This window comes from Carcharhinus amblyrhynchos, chromosome 4 (assembly GCF_965287045.1).
Source record: "Carcharhinus amblyrhynchos chromosome 4, sCarAmb.v2.hapA, whole genome shotgun sequence".
Classification (NCBI taxonomy): Eukaryota; Metazoa; Chordata; class Chondrichthyes; order Carcharhiniformes; family Carcharhinidae; genus Carcharhinus; species Carcharhinus amblyrhynchos.
The window spans coordinates 91,738,136-91,760,389 of record NC_137327.1 but is presented as its reverse complement, the minus strand read 5'-3'; the positions used below and the strand labels follow the sequence as shown (position 1 = coordinate 91,760,389).

Sequence of the window (22,254 nt, the reverse complement as noted above, 5' to 3'; positions counted from 1 at the left end):
GCAGTGGCACAGTGTTAGCACTGCTGCCTCACAGCAGCAGGGACCTGGGTTCGATTCCTGACTTGAGTCACTATGTGTCGTTTGCCCGTTCTCCCCTTGTCTGCATGGGTTTCCTCCTGGAAACCATTCTGGTTTCGTCCCACAGTCCAAAGATATGCAGGTTAGGTTGATTGGCCATGCTAAAATGACCCTTGAGTCGGGGGGGGGGGATGTGGGGTTAACAGGGTAAATGTGTGTGGTTACAGGGATTGTGAATGATCCAGACTTGATGGGCCAAATGGCCTCCCTCTGTCCTGTAGGGATTATATGAAATTATCTTTGTATAAGCAAATAGGGTAATTGGCCCTATGTGGTGAAAAGATTTTGTTGACTTCAGGAATCATTAAGAGGTTGGGCCACCCACAAGAGTTGTCGATTAGGCTTCCAATCTTGGGAGGCAGAGCTTTTATCACTCTGTACAGAAGTTCATACCATTGCAAAGATTACTTACTTCCACCAATGTGATTTCTCCTTTGGCTGATGGGTTCAGGCAATTCTTTATCATAAGAATCTTGAGTCAAATGAATTAGCTGGCCTCAACCTAATTGCTGCATTGACCCAAATCACAAGCCAAATCTGTCAAATTAAGGTAATCTCACTTAGCCCATGAAATTAGTCAATATAGAAAGGCAAATCAATGGTGTGTTTGTCCATAAATCTTTGAAGGCAGATGGGCATGTTACTAGGGTGACCTCTTTAAACTGTACTTAACCCTCTTTCCACTCACATTGTCTGTACCTGTAAAGATTTGATTATCTGTTAAGACTCATATTCCAACCATTATCTTGTAATTGAGTTTATATCTATATATTGCCCTGCTTGTGAACCAAATCCTGCACTCATCTGATAAAGGAGCAGCGCTGTGAAAGCTCGTGCTACCAAAGAAACTATTGGACTTCAACCTGGTGTTGTGAGACTTCTTACCATCCATGTGCTGGCTGACGTACATTGACTACCAAACAAGAATGATAATTTATAAGTTGCTTCTGTGGAGACCTTAAGGTGTTTTGCTATGTTTAAAGCACGACGTAAATCAAGTATATTGCCTATTGACACAATGGCTTTTACAGGGCTTTAACTGTTTCTCTTTGTTTTAGTCTACATTTCATTAATTCTGTGTTCTCACTTTTTTTAAACGCATTTTCATATCTAATTTTCCTTACCTATTTTTAGAATAAATGGCAACAATAAAATGTATGTTTCCTTTCCAGGGTTAGCAGAACTGGCTCATCGTGAATATCAGGCTGGAGATTTCGAGGCAGCCGAGAGGCACTGCATGCAACTTTGGAGACAGGAGCCTGATAACACTGGTGTGCTGCTGCTTCTTTCCTCCATACATTTCCAGTGTCGCAGGCTGGATAGGTAATGAGCAACAGGCATATCCGCTTTTTAAACCAATATGGGATTTTTCAGTTGAGATGCAGTAAACTTTTATCATTGTGTTATAGCCAAAAGGAACGTGTATCTTCTAACAATTTTCTTTCAGTGTAAATTATCTGATGACAGTAAAGAAATATGACATTGACTGAAACTGCTTTTGACTATTGGTTGTGAGGCAGAAGATTAATTGGCCTTAATTTAAAAAACAGACTTGCTTGTTGTATCATGTTTTCTTGAATTTTCTTTTCCAGATCTGCTCACTTTAGCACTCTGGCTATCAAGCAGAATCCCATGTTGGCTGAAGCTTACTCCAACTTGGGGAATGTCTATAAAGAGCGTGGACAACTTCAGGAAGCTATTGAACATTATCGACATGCCCTCCGGCTCAAACCGGACTTTATCGATGGATATATCAACTTGGCGGCAGCACTGGTTGCAGCAGGCGACATGGAGGGAGCAGTGCAAGCCTATGTATCTGCCCTACAGTACAACCCTGTATGTTAGCATGCAATTTTTGTCATATTGTTAAACTCCAGTTTCTAGGTGTAAAAATTGTTGTTTAGCCATTTCCATTTCACTTGATCATGTAATTTAATTTGCAATGCTATTTTGTATGGCCTTAATTTTGCTTTCTGAATGAAATTCAATTTGCCACTTTTATATAGGGCATACTTATTTTCAGTCTTGATGTAATCTTATTTTGGACATGGTTTTAGTTAGTGATGGCAACTTTGGTAAACTTCTGCATGTCCAGTTAGGACAGCTTTACTTGTACTAAATTTGTTGATTGGATCATTAAGGTCTGATTGTGGAAAAGTCCATCCACTAGTGCACCCCTTCATGTCCCATTGATCCCAGATTGTCATCAACTATGCTTAAGAGTTACATGCTTTGCATGGACACTTTTTCAGTTTGCTGTGGAATTTTGGCTAAATTCCAGTCTTCCATCACCAGGTGTGTCATTTTGGAGTAAGCTCAACCATATAAAGATTCCACATGGATTCTCTCTCTTCCTAGTTAGAGAATGTGGAAATTACTGGGCAAGTCCAGGTATTAGCATTTACTGGAGAAACAGAAAATGCAAATAACCTTGAGGTCTGTATAATCAGTTGTGCAATTTGCTTCAAGCTGTGCAAGTATCATCACTCCTCTGACCAAAGCACTGAGACACTAATGTTTTACTAAATGATGATTCCAGTAGTTCTGCAGCAACAGTTCAGTTTGTGAAGCAATTTAATATTTGCCCTTCTAATGAAGGTTTAGATCTGTACTTGATATCCTTTTTGGCAGGAAGATGAAAACAGAAACGCTAAACAGGGTCCTTGTGGAGTTGGCTGTAAGATGGCATGCCTAATCTAGTCATGGAAGACACTAAATCTTGGATGCATGAACATGTATTCTCAATAGCTTCTACTGCAAATTCAGTGTATGAAAAGACTGCTTGCAATATATCTGCTGGAGGCAGTGAAGAACTATACTAGTAATCCAGAGGCTGTGCCTAATGGTCTGGAGAGAACTGTTTGAATCCCATCATTTAAATTCAGTTAATTTAAATCTGGAATTAGAAGACTTTTTTAGTAATTGTAAACATGCAATTACTCTCAGTCTTTAAAACCCAACTGGCTCAGTAATCCACTCTCTTGCCTGATCTGGCTTGCATGTGATTCCAGACTCACTGCAGTGTGGGTGACTCTTAAATGACATCTGAAAAGGCCTAGCATGCCTCATGGTGTCAAACTGTTACAAAGCCTAAACAAAAAACGAAAGTTCCCAGATCACCCAGCATTGATTGAGGCCCTGGACACTGCAATTGCATGTCCAATCCTGTTGACTTTGTAAAATCCTCTATGCTAACATCTGGGGATTTAGATGTGGGGATGTTCACTGCACAATCAACGCCATTTATGACTCCTCAAATATTGAATAAGTCTCTGCCCATATGCAGCAAAACATGGACAATGTTGAACCCCCTGCAGTCTATGTGGTGTAGGTACATATCGAATCAGTTTGGCACAAAGTTCTAGGAGCGCCGTTTTCCAATAAATGTGAAGGAATGGTGACTATATTTCCAAGTCAAGCTGGTGTGTGGCTCAGAAGGGCATTTGCAGTGGTGATGTTCTCAAGTATCTGCTGTCCTTGTCTTAGGTGGTAGAGATTGTGGGTTGTAAGGTACTGTTAAAGGAGTGTTCGTGAGTTGCTGATGGTATTCCTGTTGCCACTGTGCATGGAGGGAGTAGATGTTGAAGGTGATGAATGGATGCCTATTGAGCAAAAAGCTCAATACCATCCATGACAGAGCAGCAAGTATTGTTGGAGAGTATTCCTTCACACTCCTGATCTGTGCTTTGTAGATGGTGGACTGGCTTTGGGGAGTTGAGAGGTGAGTTACTCAACAGAATTCTCAACTTCTTACCTGCATTTATGACCCCAATATTTATATGGGTAGATCCAGTTAAGTTTCAGGTGAATGATAACCCGCGGGATGTTGATAATGCGGGGCTTCAATGATAGTAATGCAATTGAATGTCAAGAGATGATGGTTAGATTCTGTCTTGGCGAAGACAAGTGGGCAAACAGATGTTTATCTTAACTGAGAAACCATTTGGTATGAGTTGGTTTCTTCCCTGAATCTTACTTGCAATGTAATGAAAATCCTTCCCTTAGGGATCTAGGCGTTCTCAACTATAAGAATTTTTATTTGAATATTTCTAGCACTCCACATGACTACAAATTTCAACTTTGTTGTCATTTGAGAAAGAAACAGAAGACCATAGTGTGTAATTACTCTTCAGCAATATTTAGAAGAATTGCTGAAGGTACAATTGGTCTTTAGGTACCATAATGAGTATTCAATTTCAAAAACTGACCCTTTTTTCTACAGTCTCTTTTTTAAGCTATGCACATGCGCAATACTACAAATTTAATAGAAAACATGCAGGAATGCCATTTAAGTACAGGAGAAAGTGAAACAGTCATATTGGTTAAATGAAACAGAGCTTGAGTTGCAGTATCGAAGAGGTGGTGTTTTAAAATTGTCAGTGCTTATTGATCTTCCATTTCGTTAAGTCAAATCCACAAATATAAACTTGTAAGTGAAGCAGCTTTCGAAGCTGGGAGATAATTGGATCAGAATGCAGACCTAATCCAATTCTTAATTTGAAGTCAACGTTAGAAATTATGTAAGCTTTTCCAGTTGTAATTGCATCCTATAACTAGTGAAGATGCAGCCTGACCCCATTGATAGGAGAGTGTAATTACAGCAATTTATAATTCGAAATTTAAAGAAACTGTTTTCGTTGTCAATCTAAACATCGTGTAGTCTTGAAATTTGATTGAAGCAAAAATCTTAGTGCTATTAAAATAAGTCAACATGATTAGCTAATTTAAATCTGCTATCTACAAAGCATAGACACATTTCCTGTTGATAAAATCAAATATGAGCTGTGCCAGTAGAGACCTGCTCATAATCTATGTAACTGTTTATGTAGTAATTAAATTTTTGTTTTGTTTAGCTATTAATTTGTTCATTTTACAAATTGTTGTGCAGAATTGTCTGCTGTGATTTTTCAGCAGGCTAACTTGCCATGTGTCCGTTAGTTACATCTTCAAATGCTGCTTGTCTGAAAACCTGAGAAAAGCTTCATGGTTAAGGTGTAGTCAGGCAAAGTGGAACCAGAACCTCAGTACAGCTTGTTTTTTACTTTACTTTAAGGTTACTGTACATAGTTTGGCTACAAACAGTGGACATAGTGATACAGTTGGGTGAAAGAGTTCACATTTTAGTAGCAAATTGACTGAAAGAGTAGAAACTTTGGAAATTAATAGTATGATTCAGTAGAGATTCATAGGAGGATTATGGTCATAGTTATAATGAAAACAAAACTCTTTCAATACCACATTTCATGAAGATGAATGAATCTATTGTTTTTCTCTTGCAGGATTTGTATTGTGTTCGCAGTGACCTGGGGAACCTCCTTAAAGCCCTGGGTCGCTTAGAAGAAGCCAAGGTAAGTGCTGTTGTTGTTAATTAAATCATACTGTGAAGATAAACTCTCACAGATAATCATGATAGCAATTCATCATCCTGACTGGTAGTTACAGTGACTGGATAGTAACCATGGAAAATGCTCAACTGTACACCTCATCGCCAGAGATGACCGGAGGATTCTGACTGAACAACTAGTAAGAAAATATGACTCCTACGGTTAAGTAAAGGCACTTAAAATTGGCTGAAACAGTACGACCCAGTGCAGTCCTCTGCTTTTAATCCTGTCTCTATTAGAGACAAAATGCCAGCTGCTTTCACCATGTGCACCCCTCACACAGACCATCAACATTAATGGGAAGAAAGGCTGCATTAGTAACACTTAACATCAACATTCAAGATCCCAAATTTTGAGTTATCGTAGCTTTGCTTCTTCAGTGCTGGTTTAGTCTTGAGAAATGAACCGATATACCAGATTTGCTCAGTTAATAAGGTGGCTTCTAGCAGTTGAATTTCTTCTTGATGTAGTTTAGTTCTGGATTTAAAGTGGTGTTGATCACTCATACTTCAAATTATCATTTTAGTGTATATGTATGGATATATACATATGTATTTATATACATGTTTATATATACATATAAATACAACCTTTTGGAGAGTTAAAAGCCACCTTATGCAAAGCCACTGAGGGGCAAAGAATGGAAGAAGTAGGGGACCTCGTACAGAGTCCTTCCGCCTGACATTCTGAGTCCCGCGCGCTTGCAAAGTGGAGTGTCTGCGCAGCGTAGCTGTCCATTTGACTTTGTGTATGTGTGCTTATGGGGTGGGATGTGGGGTGGATGTGGGTGGCTGTAGGGAGGGAAGTGGGGTGGTGAAAGATCAATGGGGTAAATAGTGCCTCAGCCCACAGGCCGTTGAATGGAGAGCTAACTTTCAGTGCATTCCACTGCGGCTTCAATCTGTATAAAGTGAGACTGCGCTTGCTCCTCGATGCTGACTTCTTTATTTCAGCGGTGGAAGGCGATAGTTAGATGTTTTGTTCGATGAAGTATAAAATGAGATTTCATTTAAAGCTCTGATCGGTACGTTTAAAAGACAAAACCAGCAGATTTGCAGTGTAGCTGGGTTATAAATTAAAACTTTATCTTGTAATGTGTGGAGGCCCTTTCTTCCTTGAATTTGAGGCTGTCAGGCACACGGGGGGGCAGGGGTCTAGGAATAACTGCTCCCTCCTCCCCCCTCCAAATCCCTTCTGTCCTCCCCACTCTTCCTTGCCACTAGACTTGTGCCTTGGTGTGTTTCCAATTGGATAGGCAAAATTTATTTACAACCTCTCCAAGTGGATAGGTGTAACTGAAACACTTTAAGTTTACAGTATCTTTTTTCAGTTTGGTGATTAGAAGCTTTCAGAGCAGACCACCGACTTCAATTTTGTTTAACAAAATTGGTGCCCAGACATGTCATGTACAACTGCATCTGACAGTGACAGCACTTTGCATGAACTGAAGCTAAACACATTAACTGCTTTGGAATACAAATATGAAATTGTCTATTTTTTTTTCAGAAGATTGCATTTTAGAACAAATCCAGGAATATGTTGTTGGACTCTTTACTAACTATTTTGTCTTTCTTATTTGTCTTTTTCGTTTTCATGATTGATATTATACATAGAAGTTTTCAGGCGGGTGAAAGCTCTCCCCTGTAGGTGCCTCGCTGACCGGAGCTCGAGGCCAGGATCTAGGGGTGACACCGTCTGCTCTTCCCATCATCGACTACCCTGAAAATGAGATGAAATAATGGTAACGGGTTTGTAGCACTGCCACAAACAATTTGCCTCCATGCCTGAGTTCTTCTGTCTCGTGGCTTCCAAAAAAGTATCTAAATAAATAAGTATTTATATTTACTTTTTAAAATGGGAAAAACTGTAATTTGGAAGAAAAAATTGTTCAACTTGATACATGTTTTTAAAGTAGTAGCCACTGTCTTAGACAAAATTAGTTAAAAAGTAAAATTGGCAATAGCTCTACAAAGTACCAGTAAAGCTTCTAACTACTGATTTTGTTAATTTCTTTCCTCTTTGTTTGGTTTGCAGCATTCTGCTCTACTGATCATGCGCTGTGAGCCTGCAGTGACGCATAGGCTGCGCGGCGATGCGCCTGCGTGCGCCAGCGTTATTCAGTAGATGGCTGGCTGAGTGTCTACCTTAGACAGTTCTGAGTGAAATGCCCAGGTTGTCACCGGTGCCAGTTAATTCTGACTGGTGTCAAATAAGTAATGTCTGCAGCATCACGTTTCGCAGATGCCCCAATGTTGTAGTGATGCTTTTAATTTCTTTGTGAATTCTCTAGTTTTAATCTTTTTGATTGAAATTGTGATTTTTAGTTTTGATATTTGGCTTTAATGTTTTATTTCTTCTTGGGTACAATGGAATTGGCATTATGTAATCAATTCACAGCCTGGGCACTTTAGCACCTGCATCTCTAGTGATTCCTTTGCTGTGCCTGAGGTACAGAGTGCTGCGGACTACCTGTGGTATATATTTCAGCTGGTGATTTACTACTCTGCAGTTTTGCATCTGCGCAAGCGTGCGCTCTATTGCGATTTTATTTTTTAATCTTTTTTTAAAATCTGCGCCTGCGAACTGCTGGTGCCGCCGCTGCAACATGTTGCAGAGCCGTGCATGGCGCATTGGCAATAGCGCTTTGCGTTACAGGGACCTTTATCCGCATCCAGCACTGTCATTTGAGGTTGTGCATTCTGCTCTGCAATATCTCCTTACAACTAATAAAAACCCATTTTCAGAACCTCACAGGCAGTTGTTAATGTGTGATCAGAATCTTTTAATACCCTTGGTATACTCAATTGCATGTTCTATAAAACTTAAGCCGGTCAGATCACAAATAAAATTTGTAGAGGAAAAGGATGTAATCTCTGCTAACAAAACTGCTGCAAAACTCTTTAGACAAGTTGATAGGTTCTGCTGTGGGCAGTGCTTAAAATTATCTTGTTTTTAAATGCCTGATAATGGAGAAAGTTGAAATGGAGGAGGGAAACATTGTTCCACATTTCATAACTGAAAAATGGCTAGCTGCAAGTGGGTTGAGGTTTTTTGCGCATGCTCTCATGGGGCCAGCGAGCGAATTCAGCGCTAGCCTTTGCTGCAGGTTCACTTTTGCCTGGTATGAGAATGAGCTCTAATTAAGTTTTCTTTTCCCTCCTTTCAATCTTTGTTACAAATCTCCCATCCCTTCTTCCTGGTTCCCTCTCTTGTTTCAATTAAAACTAATTAAGGCTTGTTACCTGAAAGCGATTGAAACTCAGCCAAACTTTGCTGTTGCCTGGAGCAACCTCGGATGTGTGTTTAATGCTCAGGGAGAGATCTGGCTAGCTATCCATCACTTCGAAAAGGTAAGTGGCCAATCTTTCCCACAACACACTCAAATATTCCTTCTGAGGAAAATATGATGGATAACTGCACTGGGCGATTCTTTGGTGGCCTGATTTGCTTAAAAACCTAAAACTTAAAGATTAAACTCGCAAAGGCAAAGCTCTGTTTAAGACGTCACTAAAACTTATTTAAAAGCATGAAAAATCATACAAGACAGACTGAACATTAACCTATGGCCATGGGAGGCCTTCAGATTGTTGAATAGCTCTAGGTCAGTCTCCAAAGATCTGAGGCACCGAGCTAAAGTACAATACAGTTACACCTTTTGCTTATCCAAAATAGTCCTGCTAATTAGCTTAAATTCAGTTTCATTTCATGTTAACGTGTCAGTCCAAAACATGACAGATTACCTCAGCCAATTGTAATGTGCTACTTGACATAATATTTTACTTGTTCCTCCAAAAACCGGATCTCTTCCCTCTGGGAAGACTAGTTTCCTTGATGCTATTTAACTAAGGATGGTTCTACCCAAATACCATTTCCTTAGGCATACTGCCAAAACAATCTGTGTCCTTTCTGGATCCAAGAAATGACAGGGTTTGGACACTTAGTGTTTCAAAAACTGTCCTGAGGCTCTCATACTATATTGTATATTCTGCTGATTAATGTATTTAGCTATTAAACTTTTGAACTTCTACCGTCATCTCTGCAGTGTTCACATTTTGATTGAAGTGAACAAATATACACTACATCAAAATACATTATTTAATATGCCAATATAGGTATTTAATATTAAAAATCATTTTTATGTTAATACTGTTATCATATCCACATGAGCAAACTGTTAACGTTATCTTGTTAGGTAAAAATCATCTCAACCTTTTCCCCCTCAGCTATTACTAAAAATATGCCTGTGGATCTGCTAGCTAACTCTGAACTCCCTTCCACAGTAACCATGTCTTTTGGTGTGTCACAATGCTGTAAGAATTTGTTTATATTGAATATGTTTTGATCTTTAAAAGTACAGCTGAGTAGGTCATTTTGACATATAGCTTATTCTTCCATAGAAGTCTACAATCTCTATCACAATATCCAGTGCTTATGTTTGAATAAAATAAGTTTCTTATATCCCAGAAGACCATTCTAGGTGCTAACTTTTGTTTGCACCATTCTGAACTTGGTTAATTAATAATGAAAATTTTAAAAATTGTTAATTTTCAGCTACATATGCGCCTGCCTCGCCTCTCCCACATTAAGTTTGATAGCCAGCTGTATATTGGTACTATAAATCTTACCTGAGGCTAACTTCCCCTCATTTTCTGTCACTGTGGGAAATAATTGGCCTCTGCTTAGCGGTTAAAGTATGGTTGCAAATTCAAATTACGTACCATGACGTCCTTTTCTGTCCACCATATAGGATTTTATTGTGTTTTTAGGAGAGTATATGGATGACAATGTTGTTTGATTAATTTTAGGTTTGAGCTTTAGGACTTGAATAAATTTGTAATGTTTTTGTGCAATAAAGATGTAATTTCAGGTATAAGATTTGCATCATGATGCCCACTGTGAATTGACTTTTGTTCATTGTTTTGTCAGTCTTGTAATGTTAGCAGGTTTTAATAAAAACTTTCTGCTACAGAATTGGTAGCCTGTGATCTAACCCTGATGATTTCTAAACTAAAGCACGGGGTTGTTACTGGGATAGGTTTCCGGTGCTCCACAGTTTAATTAGTATGGTGTGGTATGTAGAAAAATACTCAGCATTCTCTTTTTTTAGAGTATTGAATTATTAAAATCTGTGATGGTAGTTATAGTCCAGGATGCCAGTTGGTGAAGGATGTCAATTGTTTTGCAGTTAACTGTAAGAGGACTTTCTGTACGTTGGATCAGTAAATTGTATTTGGTTATCTATTGCTTCATCTTTCTATAAAATACAGAATTATAGTAATTGTGGTATTGGAGAAGAGCCCGTAGGCTTTGTCATCAAATTTTTCCATGTAAAGTTGTGAAATTAAATTCAAAGACTTGAAAACGTGAGTCAGCAACAGAATGGGAGGGAAAACAGCCAGGTTATCATAAAATTCAGTTACTTCGATGTTGTGCTTCAATAGGAAAAATGTTGATTTTATTAAATGTTATAAAGTCCAATTTTGGTGTTTTTAAGCTTTGAAAAATATGCAGTTACCATTCATCCTGGGATCTGGGGGAAAAATGTTTTTGTTCTTTTCTAAGGGTAATCACCGGAATTGAGTGTTAGCAGGCTATTTGGCAATAGGTGAAGTTAAGGCCGAATCCAATAATACGTACCCCTAGGGGATTTAGTTGGTATCAGTCAGGAGTCCAGTGCTTGACTATTCACTCTCTTCAGTTGTCCTCCACTAAACCCTATTTGCCATCCTATTTGTTGTTAAGAAGGCGTACGGTGTCTTGGCGTTTATTGGTAGGGGGATTGAATTTAGGAGTCGCAGTGTAATGTTGCAACTGTACACTACTCTAGTGCGGCCGCACTTGGAGTACTGTGTGCAGTTCTGGTCCCCGCATTACAAGAAGGATGTGGAGGCGTTGGAGAGGGTGCAGAGGAGGTTTACTAGGATGTTGCCTGGTATGGTGGGGAGGTCCTATGAGGAGAGACTGAGGGATTTAGGGTTGTTTTCGTTGGAAAGAAGGCGGCTAAGAGGGGATCTTATTGAAACATATAAGATGATTAGAGGTTTAGATAGGGTGGATAGTGATAGCCTTTTTCCTCGGATGGAGAAAGCTAGCACGAGGGGGCATGGCTTTAAATTAAGGGGGGGTAGCTACAGGACGGATGTCAGGGGTAGGTTCTTTACCCAGCGGGTGGTGAGGGATTGGAATGCCCTGCCTGCTGCGGTTGTAAATGCGTCTAGTTTGGGGGCGTTTAAGAGATCTCTGGATAGGTTTATGGACGAAAAGGGATTGGTATAGGCTAGTGGGTCATTGTTTTTGTAACTGGTCGGCGCAACATCGTGGGCCGAAGGGCCTGTTCTGCGCTGTTGTGTTCTATGTTCTATCATTCATTTGTTGCAACCATGCAGAAGCACCTCAACCCCATTTGTCAGGTTTCAAATCTTTGCCTGAATAGCTTTATTTCCACGTATCTCTGCAATCTCTTTCTATGTTCATATTAATTTAACCAGACTCTTCCGTCCGATGTCAACCTCTTGTGCATTCCTTCTTTCCTTTTATCCACTGGTTGGTAACAGCGACTTTTATCATTTTGTTTCTATGTCTTGGAACTTTCTGTGCCTGCCTCCTTTAAATAAAAAAAATCCTTATCTCCCCATTCCAAGGTCCATATCTGTTTTCCATATATACTGTAAAATTTCAGTGTTTAAAAATGCTATTACTTTTTATTCTTGCTTCATTCCCCAGTGTTAATGCCACTAAATTAGTTGTTGATTCTATGTCAGTTTATCTCATCATAGGCACTGGCACAGCACAGATCAGGGGATGATTGAGAGACTTGCTCAGTATCACACTGTTCACTTACTTATTAATCACAAGTAAGGCTTACATTAACACTAATGAAGTTACTGTGAAATTCCCCTAGTTGCCACACTTCGATGCACGTTCGGGTACAAATACAATCACCAATGAATCTTGCTTCCATCACAGTTTTAAGGCTCGGATGAAATTGCTATGAGGGATGTTTACCCTTAGAGTGATTAACTCAATGATGGTTTGATGCATCTTGCTTGGATGAAGGGGATTTCCATGAGCCATGCACCTATTGGTTCATGGGTTGTTTTAAGTAAGTTTGCTGTTCTGCTCCTGCTTCATCAATATCGCAGAAAGTTTTATTAATTGGTGTTATAACTGAAATTTGTTTGATTTTGTTTTTTACTTCATGGTTTTAATTTGTCCCAGGAAAAATTGCAAACATCAAAAGCTTATCTCAAATTTAAAGAGGACAGTTGGATTTCAAAAGAACCTTGAAAGTGAAATTCTGTTGTGGAAGAATATGTTGTCAGTCTTGTGCAGTTTCTCGTGTGCTACCTATGAGAATCTTTGTTTTGTTTCTACATAAATATTTTCAAACTTTGACCATCAATTTTACAAAACATCCATGGTGAAAGCATTCAAATATTTTGTTCCAAGATAAATGGGAATATAACATCCTTTATTAATTTAACTTTATGATGAATTATAACTGAATTTCAGGCTGTTACCTTGGATCCCAATTTCTTGGATGCTTACATCAACTTGGGAAACGTTCTAAAGGAGGCTCGCATTTTTGACAGGTGAGTGAAAAATAATTTAAATTCTTATAACCTTAAGATTGTGGTGGGGTGGCCAACCCATATATTTTCTAAGTGGCTATTCATGGTATTGCCTTGGGGCGCTTTTCAGATTCGTGCATATCACGACTGACCCTTTTGGACTTGATTGTTGTGCTGCTCTGCTTTTCTTGTCTGAATGGTACCGCGGCACAGTGGTTAACACTGCTGCCTCACAGTGCCAGAGACCTGGGTTCAATTCAACTTGGGCCTCTCTGGGGAGTTTGCACATTCTCTCCGCATCTGCATGGCTTTTCTCTGGGTGCTCTGGTTTCCTCCCACAGTCCAAAGACGCGCTGACTAGGTGCATTGGTGATGCTAAATTCTCCCTCAGTGTACCCAAACAGGCACTAGAAATGTGGCAACTCGATTTTCACAGTAACTTCATTGCAGTGTTTACTTGTGACACTAATAAACAAAGTTGGGTCATAACATTGCACCTCAATGTCCTATGGCAACAGCTGTTGTTTTTGTACAACAGATTGATCTGAAATACCAGCTGACATCTATAAATAATGTTGTGATGGGGGAGGATGTCAGTTATTATTCATTAATACTAACTCCTGACTGCTTAGGCACTGGGCAGTTACATATGTGCACTCGCAATGGCTGCTGAAGCAGGTGCAGTCTTCTCTTGGTCTTGGGCATGACTGTATTCTAGTAACATCCTATCACATAACATGATAGGTGATATGGAAATGATTTGCATGCACTTCAGCAATTGGCTCTGCATCAATGCAACTTTTTATCAGAAAGTGATTTATTACTTTATTGGGAATGCTAAGTATTAATAGTAAATGTTCTTAATTTAAATACTGATGTGTCTTTAAAATCACATTAGCTGGTTTTAAAGGAAAATGCTTTAACTTTTGCTGGTATGCAGTTTAAGGAATTAAAGATTACAGCAGCACCAATATTATCCTCCATCCTAATAGGTTGTCCACGTAACCTTGGCATCACCCAGAATCAAAATGATTCTCCTGTATAGATAAGGTGTTTAGTTAGAGCTATTCGTCCTATTTTGCATTTGCAATTCTTTTCTTCCATGTTGCTCTTCTGCTCGAAGGTACCCAGATTCTTATGAATATTCTTCTTGGGGGAAGCTGATCCAGCCCGAAAAGCTTTTGTAGTGTGATCTATTTTGCCACAATTCTTGCATTGACTGTCCTTGCTGTAGCATTCATTTGCTGAATGGCCAATTGGCACATCTGTGACACATCTGTTGTTGTTTTGATGTCTTATGGGCAGTTCCCAATTTGTGGATCTTAATTCCTGCAACAAATTGTCAAGCCTCTTTAGCAGCCAGTTCCATCGACACTACAATTTTTACCACTGTCTTTAAAGTCAAAGTATGTCCAGTAAGCAGTCTTCTATATAGCTTCATTTTGGAGTTCACAAACTAGACAAACTTGAAGAGTATTTTCTAATGACTCATCAAGCAATGTTGCTTTTAAGATTGCCACAAATTTTTCCTTCAACTTGATTTCTTTGGTGGAACTTGAACCACTATGAGTGGCTTTGGAGAATAATGCACTTCAAGGATCTCTGTCAAGTCGTTGTAAGTTTTGGTACCTGGCTTTGCTGGCAGAACCAAGCTCTGGAGTAAATTGAAGGTTTTGCTTCCTACTGTACTGACAGAAGGTGGTACGAGCATTTTGTTTGAAAACGTATTTGCTTGTAGAAAGAACTGAAACCACTCCATGATTCAATTTGTTCTTGAAAGGGCCCATAGCACCTAATTGACCTGCCATTTCTCTTGCAGGTGCTGGCAATTGGTGACTGCTTGGTATTTTTTTTTCTGTCTTCACAGTATTCCTCTTTTCACCCTAGAGACCATCAACTTGATGTATTTTTTTTCAAACAGCCCTAGCCATTCAGCATCCCTTTTCAAATATGCCAGATACTGACTGGAATTACACCCATGTCTGATTGGAAGGAAATCCTCTTAAAACTACACTGCTTCCATCCCTTTTCAACTGCATAGTGAGCTTCCTGCTCTGTCACAACACAGTGCAGTATGTGCACAGACCCTGCAGCTTAAAGAGGTCTACCTGATTATATTCTCTGTAAAAACTTGATTTTTATTTTGGCTTGGTCTTCCTATATTGGCACTTCAATCTTTAAGCCTGTTTATTAATTTTCCCAGCTTTTTAAAATTTGTATTTTTTCTCATTTTTTTTTCTGCTCAGGATCTTTTCTTCATGTTCTCGATGAAACAAAATCCTGACACATTACCTATTTTCTCATTGTAATGCCCTAATTGTTAGGGGTTGTAAGCTTTCAACAAAAAGAAAAAGGTGTAGTTTCTGTGCATAGATTCAAAACAACAAGGTTTATTGTAAGAGCTCTTGTCTGTATCGAGTAGAAAATCAAATTAAATAGGAGCCTGTGAAACACCAATGATGTCATGATCAAATCATGTGACTAGTTCTTGAAGCAGTCATGCAACCACTTAAATATATAACACCCTTCATCCTGCTTCACTTATGATTCACTATTAGAATAACTGCATCAGGCATGTAAATGTTACTTGCTGGTCAGCTTGGTTTCATCCTGTCCTTAAAAACACATATTAGTTATGCAACTTACAAATTCTAGTCCATAATTAAAACAGTTAGTAGTTTGATGTTGGACCACAGATTCAGCTTTGAACATGATCTACACATCCGGAAGCTGCGTTAGGTGCCAGGTATGATAGCAAAATGCTTGTGATACTTGTCTGGTACTCCAGAGACCCGAACCAATGACATAGAGAAACTAGTACAAATCCTCCACGACAGTTTGAGAATGTAAAATTGGTTAATTAAATGAATTTGGAATGAAACTTAGCAAATTTATTTAACTAATGTCCAATATGGGTGGAAGTTCGTTGCTCCATACTTGGCCTGTCCAAAATGTGACTTCAGATCCTCAGCAATGTGGTGGACTCTTAACTGCCCTCTGAAAAGATCCATCACATCGTTCGTTTGTCTTCAAGAAGATGTCTCATCATTATGCCCTTGAAATCAATAGATACTGCTCTTGCTAACAATTCCTAAACACTGTAAATGGAAATAAACAGGGAACCTCATTATCCCCTACTGACTACCATCTTGTTCTCTTTGTTCCTCTCTCGTTCCTTTCTCTCCTTTTTAATACCAAGGGAAAAGAAACAAAAATAGGAAATACAGGGAGGGGATACAGTAATGGAAAGTGGACAGAGACTAGAGGGAAGAAAAAATCTGAAGAAGGAAATGGAAGAAAGGAGTGGGGTGAATAAGCAAAATAAAAAATGACCGAAGTAGAGGGAAGGAGAAATCATTGAAATGAAGGAAAAATGATGAACAATTTATATGTGTACTCCAGGACAGGTGCATGTACACAAAAAAAATTTAGAATGCACTTGTTCATGGATTTTGCCATCCTACTTTGATTCGATGAAAGCAAAATGGTAGAAAATTGAAAATGAGGAAATGTACAATTTAGATTGAATTCAGTGGCTAGAAAACGACAAATATGAATATTATAATAGAAACAATTCTGATCAAACAGAAAAGAAAAATTGTTGAGCAGCAGTAACTGTTAAAACCAGTTGCGTAAAGTGTTTTATCATTAAATGTTGAATGTCCAAAGTAAGGTTTGACACAAAAACGTGAAAATATTAAGTTACTTTTATAATAATGTGATTATATTTATCTTTGGAATTATTTGTTCTTTTATTAGTTTTATTCATTAAAGTTTGTTTATTAGTCATAAGGCTTACATTAACACTGCAATGAAGTCATTGTGAAATTCCCCTAGTCGTCATATTCCGGCACCTGTGCGGGTCAGTGCACCTAAACAGCACATCTTGTGGACTGTGGGAGGAAACCCATGCAGATACAGGGAGAATGTGCAAATTCCACACAGACTGTGACCCAAGCCGGGAATCAGACCGGAATCCAGCGTTCTGAGGCTGCGGTGCTAACCACTGTGTCCCAAACAAGATTTGGTTTAAGAGACTTTGGTGTGATATCATTCCACATCCAAATTAAATTTTAGTTTAAAAGAAACACTTGATTTTCTTGAGCAGCATAAGTTTCAAAGCTATAACTGATTCTGTACTTTTGAAGTATCATCAGTATTGTAATTTAGGAAACATGGTAGTCAAGTCACACATGACAAGCTTCCGCAAACAGCAAAGTGATAATGACCCGATAATGTTTTTATGATGTCTCAATACAAAAACAGCACCTCTAATAGTGCAGCACTCCCTCGGTATTGTGTCGTGTCAGTCTTGATTTTTTTTTTGTGCTCAGTTTCTGGAGTGGGATTTGACCCTAAGATCTGCTCATTTTCATTTATTATTTCATGAGAAACGGGCCTCACAGGCATGGTTAGTGTTTGTTGCTCATCCCTAATTGCCCCAAACTGAGTGGCTTGCTTAGGCTGTGGGTCTGGTTGGGCTAGACTAGTTAAAAATGACGTGATTGATAGTTGTCATGGTCACCATTACTAAAATTTTTCAAGTTCAGATTTGATTAATTGAATTTAAATTTCACCAGCTACCATGATGGAATTTGAGCCCATGTCCAGGGAGCATTAGCCTGGACCTCAGGATTACCAGCTCAGTGACTTTATCACCACACCACCATCTTCTCCTGAGTAAAGTGCACACTGAGGATCAATAAGTGGGAATGGCACTTGAAGATATTACTTTGTCACTGCTCCTTTGTAGTTTCAACTCCATGTTTTACGTTATTTTCTTGTGTGCTGCTGAGTGGCAGCGTTGTTACCATTGGGAGCAGAGAAAAATATTTTAAGGCGTCTTGATTCTGGCCTTCAACCCATTTGTTGTATGTTTTGGTCAGCTAGCTTAGCCTGGAATGTGTTGAGAGACAGCACCTCAAACAGTGTATCATGCATTTCTTAACTGAAGAAGACAAAATAATAGGTTGTGTCTTATACTCAGTTGCCCATGTCTTTAAAAAAAACTATTTGCGCACATTAATGTATCACATTATTCATGTAGTTTTAAAGACATGTGGTAGAATGCCCAAATCCTACTCTCTCCATCTTTAATGCTTTTACCTGAACAGTAAATGATGATGTGCACATGTGCAACGTTGTTGTCCAAGCTGTGCATGGTTCGCCAGTCATGAGCCCATTCTCCTGTACATTAACGTTTACCTGAAATAGTCAAGCACCATCTGCAGTTCTAAAGCTCAAACAGATCATCTTATTGCAAATCACGGCCCCAGCACCTGCATCAGATCACTTCTAAAAATAGTGAAGAGAAGTGGTCTTAACTCCTGTTTCTACTGACTACCACTAGTGACCAATCCTCAAACAGACCCAAATCCACATTACTACTTATGTTCTGTGGGCTATGGAACCATAGAATCCCTATAGTGCAGAAGGAAGCTATTCGGCCTATCAAGTTTGCACCAAGTCTTAGAAAGAGAATCTTACCTAAGCCCACTCCCCCTCCTCTGCCGGGTCCCCGTAACCCTGTGCATTTAGCATGGTCAATCCATCTTTGGACTGTGGGAGGAAACCAGAAACACTGAGAACATGCAGAGTCCTCACATGCAGTCATCCAATGCTGGAATTGAGCCCAGGCCCTTGGTGCTGTGAGACAGCAGTGCTAGCCACTGTCACTGTGCTTCCTTAGGTTGGAATGAGCCAGTTCTCATTCCAGATGACTGAGTATAAAATCAAAATAGTAATGATCAATGTTTATAAAACACTGGTGTGTCTCAGCTGGAGTATTGCATACAGTTAAGGGCATCTTCCATCCCAAGAAAGATGTGAAGGCATTAGAGTAGTTGTGGAAAAGATTCTTGTGGGTGGTTCCAAGGTTGAAGAACTTCTATTACACAGGTGGATTGCAGAAACTGAGACCGTTCTTGGAAAAGAGTGGGAGATTTGTTAGGTATTCGAAATGAGAGGGGATTGAACAAAGTAATTGGCAAGGTAGTGGTCTCATTGATAGAAGCAGAAGGCACAAATTGAGGGTAGTTGGCAAAAGAAACTGTGACCTGAAGAAATCCATTTAGATTATTATCTGAAAAGAATTTGCTGTGCTGCAATGAAAAGATGGAGGAGTGATGCTTGGTGAATTGTTCTTACGAAGAATCTGCACAGACCTCTGCTGTAACCCCAGAGAATTCAATCCTGTAGAGAAATCTCTTAGCTAGTGGGAAAGAAATCCAGGTATTGGATGGGTCAGATATACTGAAGAAAATATATCAAGCTTAATTTTCTGCTTCTTGCATAATACGTTATTCATTATTTTGCTTCACTCATCACATTAACATTCTACAATGTATGCCCTCCACTCATTTCACTGAGCAATGCTGAAACATCATTAGAATATTTAAATTGTAAAGCAGGTTGACTGTTAATTATATTCTTTCTGTTGCTCACACAATTTTTTCCATTTCCCTAGGGCTGTGGCTGCATATTTGCGTGCTTTGAGTCTGAGTCCTAATCATGCAGTTGTTCATGGAAACCTAGCTTGTGTCTATTACGAACAAGGACTGATTGATTTGGCTATTGACACATACAGAAGAGCCATTGAATTGCAGCCTCACTTTCCAGATGCCTACTGTAACCTGGCTAATGCACTAAAGGAGAAGGGAAATGTAAGCATTTGCTGGAGTTGACAGTGTTGCAGGATATGTATTTGTATATAAACTATTTTTAACTTCTGAGTTTGTAATTTTAAAAGTATACCATGTTCCTTATTGAACAGGAATGACTCTTCCTGCCATTTGTATGAAGAGTGAGGTGAATTAGGATACAGATATAACTTGGTGTTGCAGAGAGAACACCAATTACCGGGAAACTACCAGGAATTACTAGGAAAAGAAATGTAAATTATAAAGTGGCAAAGTGAATCAGTGTATAGAGAAGCAACCCTTTGGTCCACACAAACCATTGCTTCTGCTTTTTATGTGCTGAAAAGTGTCTGCTTGGGTATTAAACAGTTACTGACCTGAGCATTCTTTCCCTGATAGGTTGCTGAAGCAGAAGAATGCTACAACACAGCGCTGCGTCTCTGTCCTACACATGCAGATTCTCTCAACAACTTGGCTAATATCAAAAGGGAACAGGGAAACATTGAGGAGGCCGTACGACTGTATCGAAAAGCTCTAGAAGTGAGTTGGCAATGAAAATAGTCCTGTAGCTAGGTACCTGTCTTGCACTAAAAATGCCATAAAAATGATATTGACTTCAAAGAAATTCAATAAATGGTTTTGTGTTTACATAATCCAGAGGTTTATGTACTGATTACATTTTGACTGACACTGGGCACTTAATGGTAAACCAATGTAGGAATTATTTGTACGTGAGGTCAGATTGAGAGCCATCCGGTTTTGGCAGTTCGTGACACGCAGCCTTGGCCTCATTTAACGTTCACATAAATCCTCCAATGGAATAACCAGCTGGGATTCAAGCCTAATTCAGTTAACTTGGAAGAATTGGAGCAACCCATGTACCATCCTGACTGAGACTTAACAATAGCCACAGAAACTGAGCACTAGGCCCTATTCATGTCTGGTTTGGTCATATGAATCATGTGCCAATTGATTCATTGCAAGGGAACTATCTCCCTGAAGCCTCATCCCCTTCAAAGTGTAGGGTGGAATGGTTGAAAATGCAGATTATTTTATAAAATCTTGTTTTGGACTTCTGGGGAATGTTGATTTTCAGGTATATTGCATGTTTTCACCCCAGATATTTCAACAGTCTGAAAAATTTGTCCTTAAGTTTTTACTTCTTGCTGATTTGCATCTGTTTATAATTAATAGGATATTGAAAAATATTTAAGTGAAAACCAAGTCATAAGTCTTTTTTTTGTTTTAGGTGTTTCCAGAATTTGCAGCTGCCCATTCAAACCTGGCCAGTGTGCTGCAGCAGCAGGGAAAACTACAGGAGGCATTAATGCACTATAAAGAAGCGATCAGGTAACTGTCCATTTGCTTGTTTGAGATGCCTTGCTTAATGCATCAAATGTTGCTTCTATTCTAACAATCAGCTGATTTGCATCAAAGTTTAACTTTTTCGTTATAGTTTCAGTTTTAATAACTACAAGAATATTGTGTTGAGCTAGTTGCAATTCACTGGTGAACTTTCAACCAACATATATAGCATTTGGTGGCAGAAGGAACAATGGCAAGGTGATCAAGTACACATTTCCAATAAAGGGAACTGCACTGGGGGAGTCCCTTGTAACATTAATTTGCTGCAGGAGAGGTATTTGGCATCATTACTTGAGTATGGAAACCGCTAGGTTATTTGCTTTAGAATTGAACCTGAAGATAATAACTTGTATCTCTGAAGCACCTTGAACATAATGAAATGTCCCAAGGTGTTACATAGGAGCATCATAAGACAAAGTATGGGATCAAACCACATCAGGAGATATTCATTCAGTTATCAAAAGCTTGGTCAAAGACGTAGATTTTAAGATGGTCTTGAAGAAGCAAAGCCAGATGGAGAGGCAAAGTGCTGTAGGGAGGCAGTTCCACAGCTTGGACTAAGGCATGGTGGAGTGATTATAATTGGGAATGCACTGGAAGCCAGAATTAGTGCAAGCCAAGGGTGGATTTGAAAACAATCATGGGAATTTTAAATCAAAATGTTGCTTGACCAGGAGCAAGTGTAGGTCAGTGAGTGCAGGGATGAAAGGAGGACAGGACTTATTGCAAGTTTCACCCTGGTAGCAGAGTTTTGGTCAACTTTAGGTTTATGATATGAAGGGTACGGTGTGGGAGACAAGCCATGAATTTCAATTGGAATAATCAATTGTAGAGATAACAAAGATGTAATAGTTTCAGCAGTGGATGAGCTGAAGTAGTGAAGTTAGGTGATGATATAGAGGTGGCAAGAGGATGATATTGCAGAGGTGGTCTTAGTAATGGCATGAGTACAAGTTTGGAAGCTCATCTTGCGATTAAATATGCCACCAAGGTTGCAAACAGAATGGCTTTATCTCAGGCTATTGCTCGGGAATGGAGTTGAAGTAGATGCCTGAAGTGGCTTCAAGCATCCCTATAATTCCTGCGTGTTCAGTACAAGATATTGGATAAACAATCTGATAATTCAGTGACCATAGAGAACCCTGGTGAGATAGACCTGTACACCAGCAGCATGTGCCTAATAATCTTAAAGTCATTTTCTAAGATACAGCATATAGA

General features: G+C 39.2%; 1 protein-coding gene across 5 annotated transcripts in view; it reads left to right on the top strand.

Annotated features, from left to right (window-relative positions):
• Nucleotides 1-22,254, top strand: part of LOC145342191 (UDP-N-acetylglucosamine--peptide N-acetylglucosaminyltransferase 110 kDa subunit) — a 71,529-nt gene that overhangs the window by 9,362 nt on the left and 39,913 nt on the right. For 3 of the 5 annotated variants that reach the window (XM_080187535.1, XM_080187534.1, XM_080187533.1), the window contains exons 2-9: nucleotides 1,251-1,401; nucleotides 1,671-1,914; nucleotides 5,358-5,426; nucleotides 8,696-8,812; nucleotides 12,975-13,054; nucleotides 19,500-19,695; nucleotides 20,071-20,211; nucleotides 20,921-21,021. In XM_080187535.1, the coding sequence (XP_080043661.1) occupies nucleotides 1,251-1,401; nucleotides 1,671-1,914; nucleotides 5,358-5,426; nucleotides 8,696-8,812; nucleotides 12,975-13,054; nucleotides 19,500-19,695; nucleotides 20,071-20,211; nucleotides 20,921-21,021 (1,099 nt within the window). Of the gene's footprint in view, nucleotides 1-1,250; nucleotides 1,402-1,670; nucleotides 1,915-5,357; nucleotides 5,427-5,451; nucleotides 7,279-8,695; nucleotides 8,813-12,974; nucleotides 13,055-19,499; nucleotides 19,696-20,070; nucleotides 20,212-20,920; nucleotides 21,022-22,254 lie in introns of those variants that run through there. The other 2 variants (XM_080187537.1, XM_080187536.1) reach the window with 2 other exon arrangements.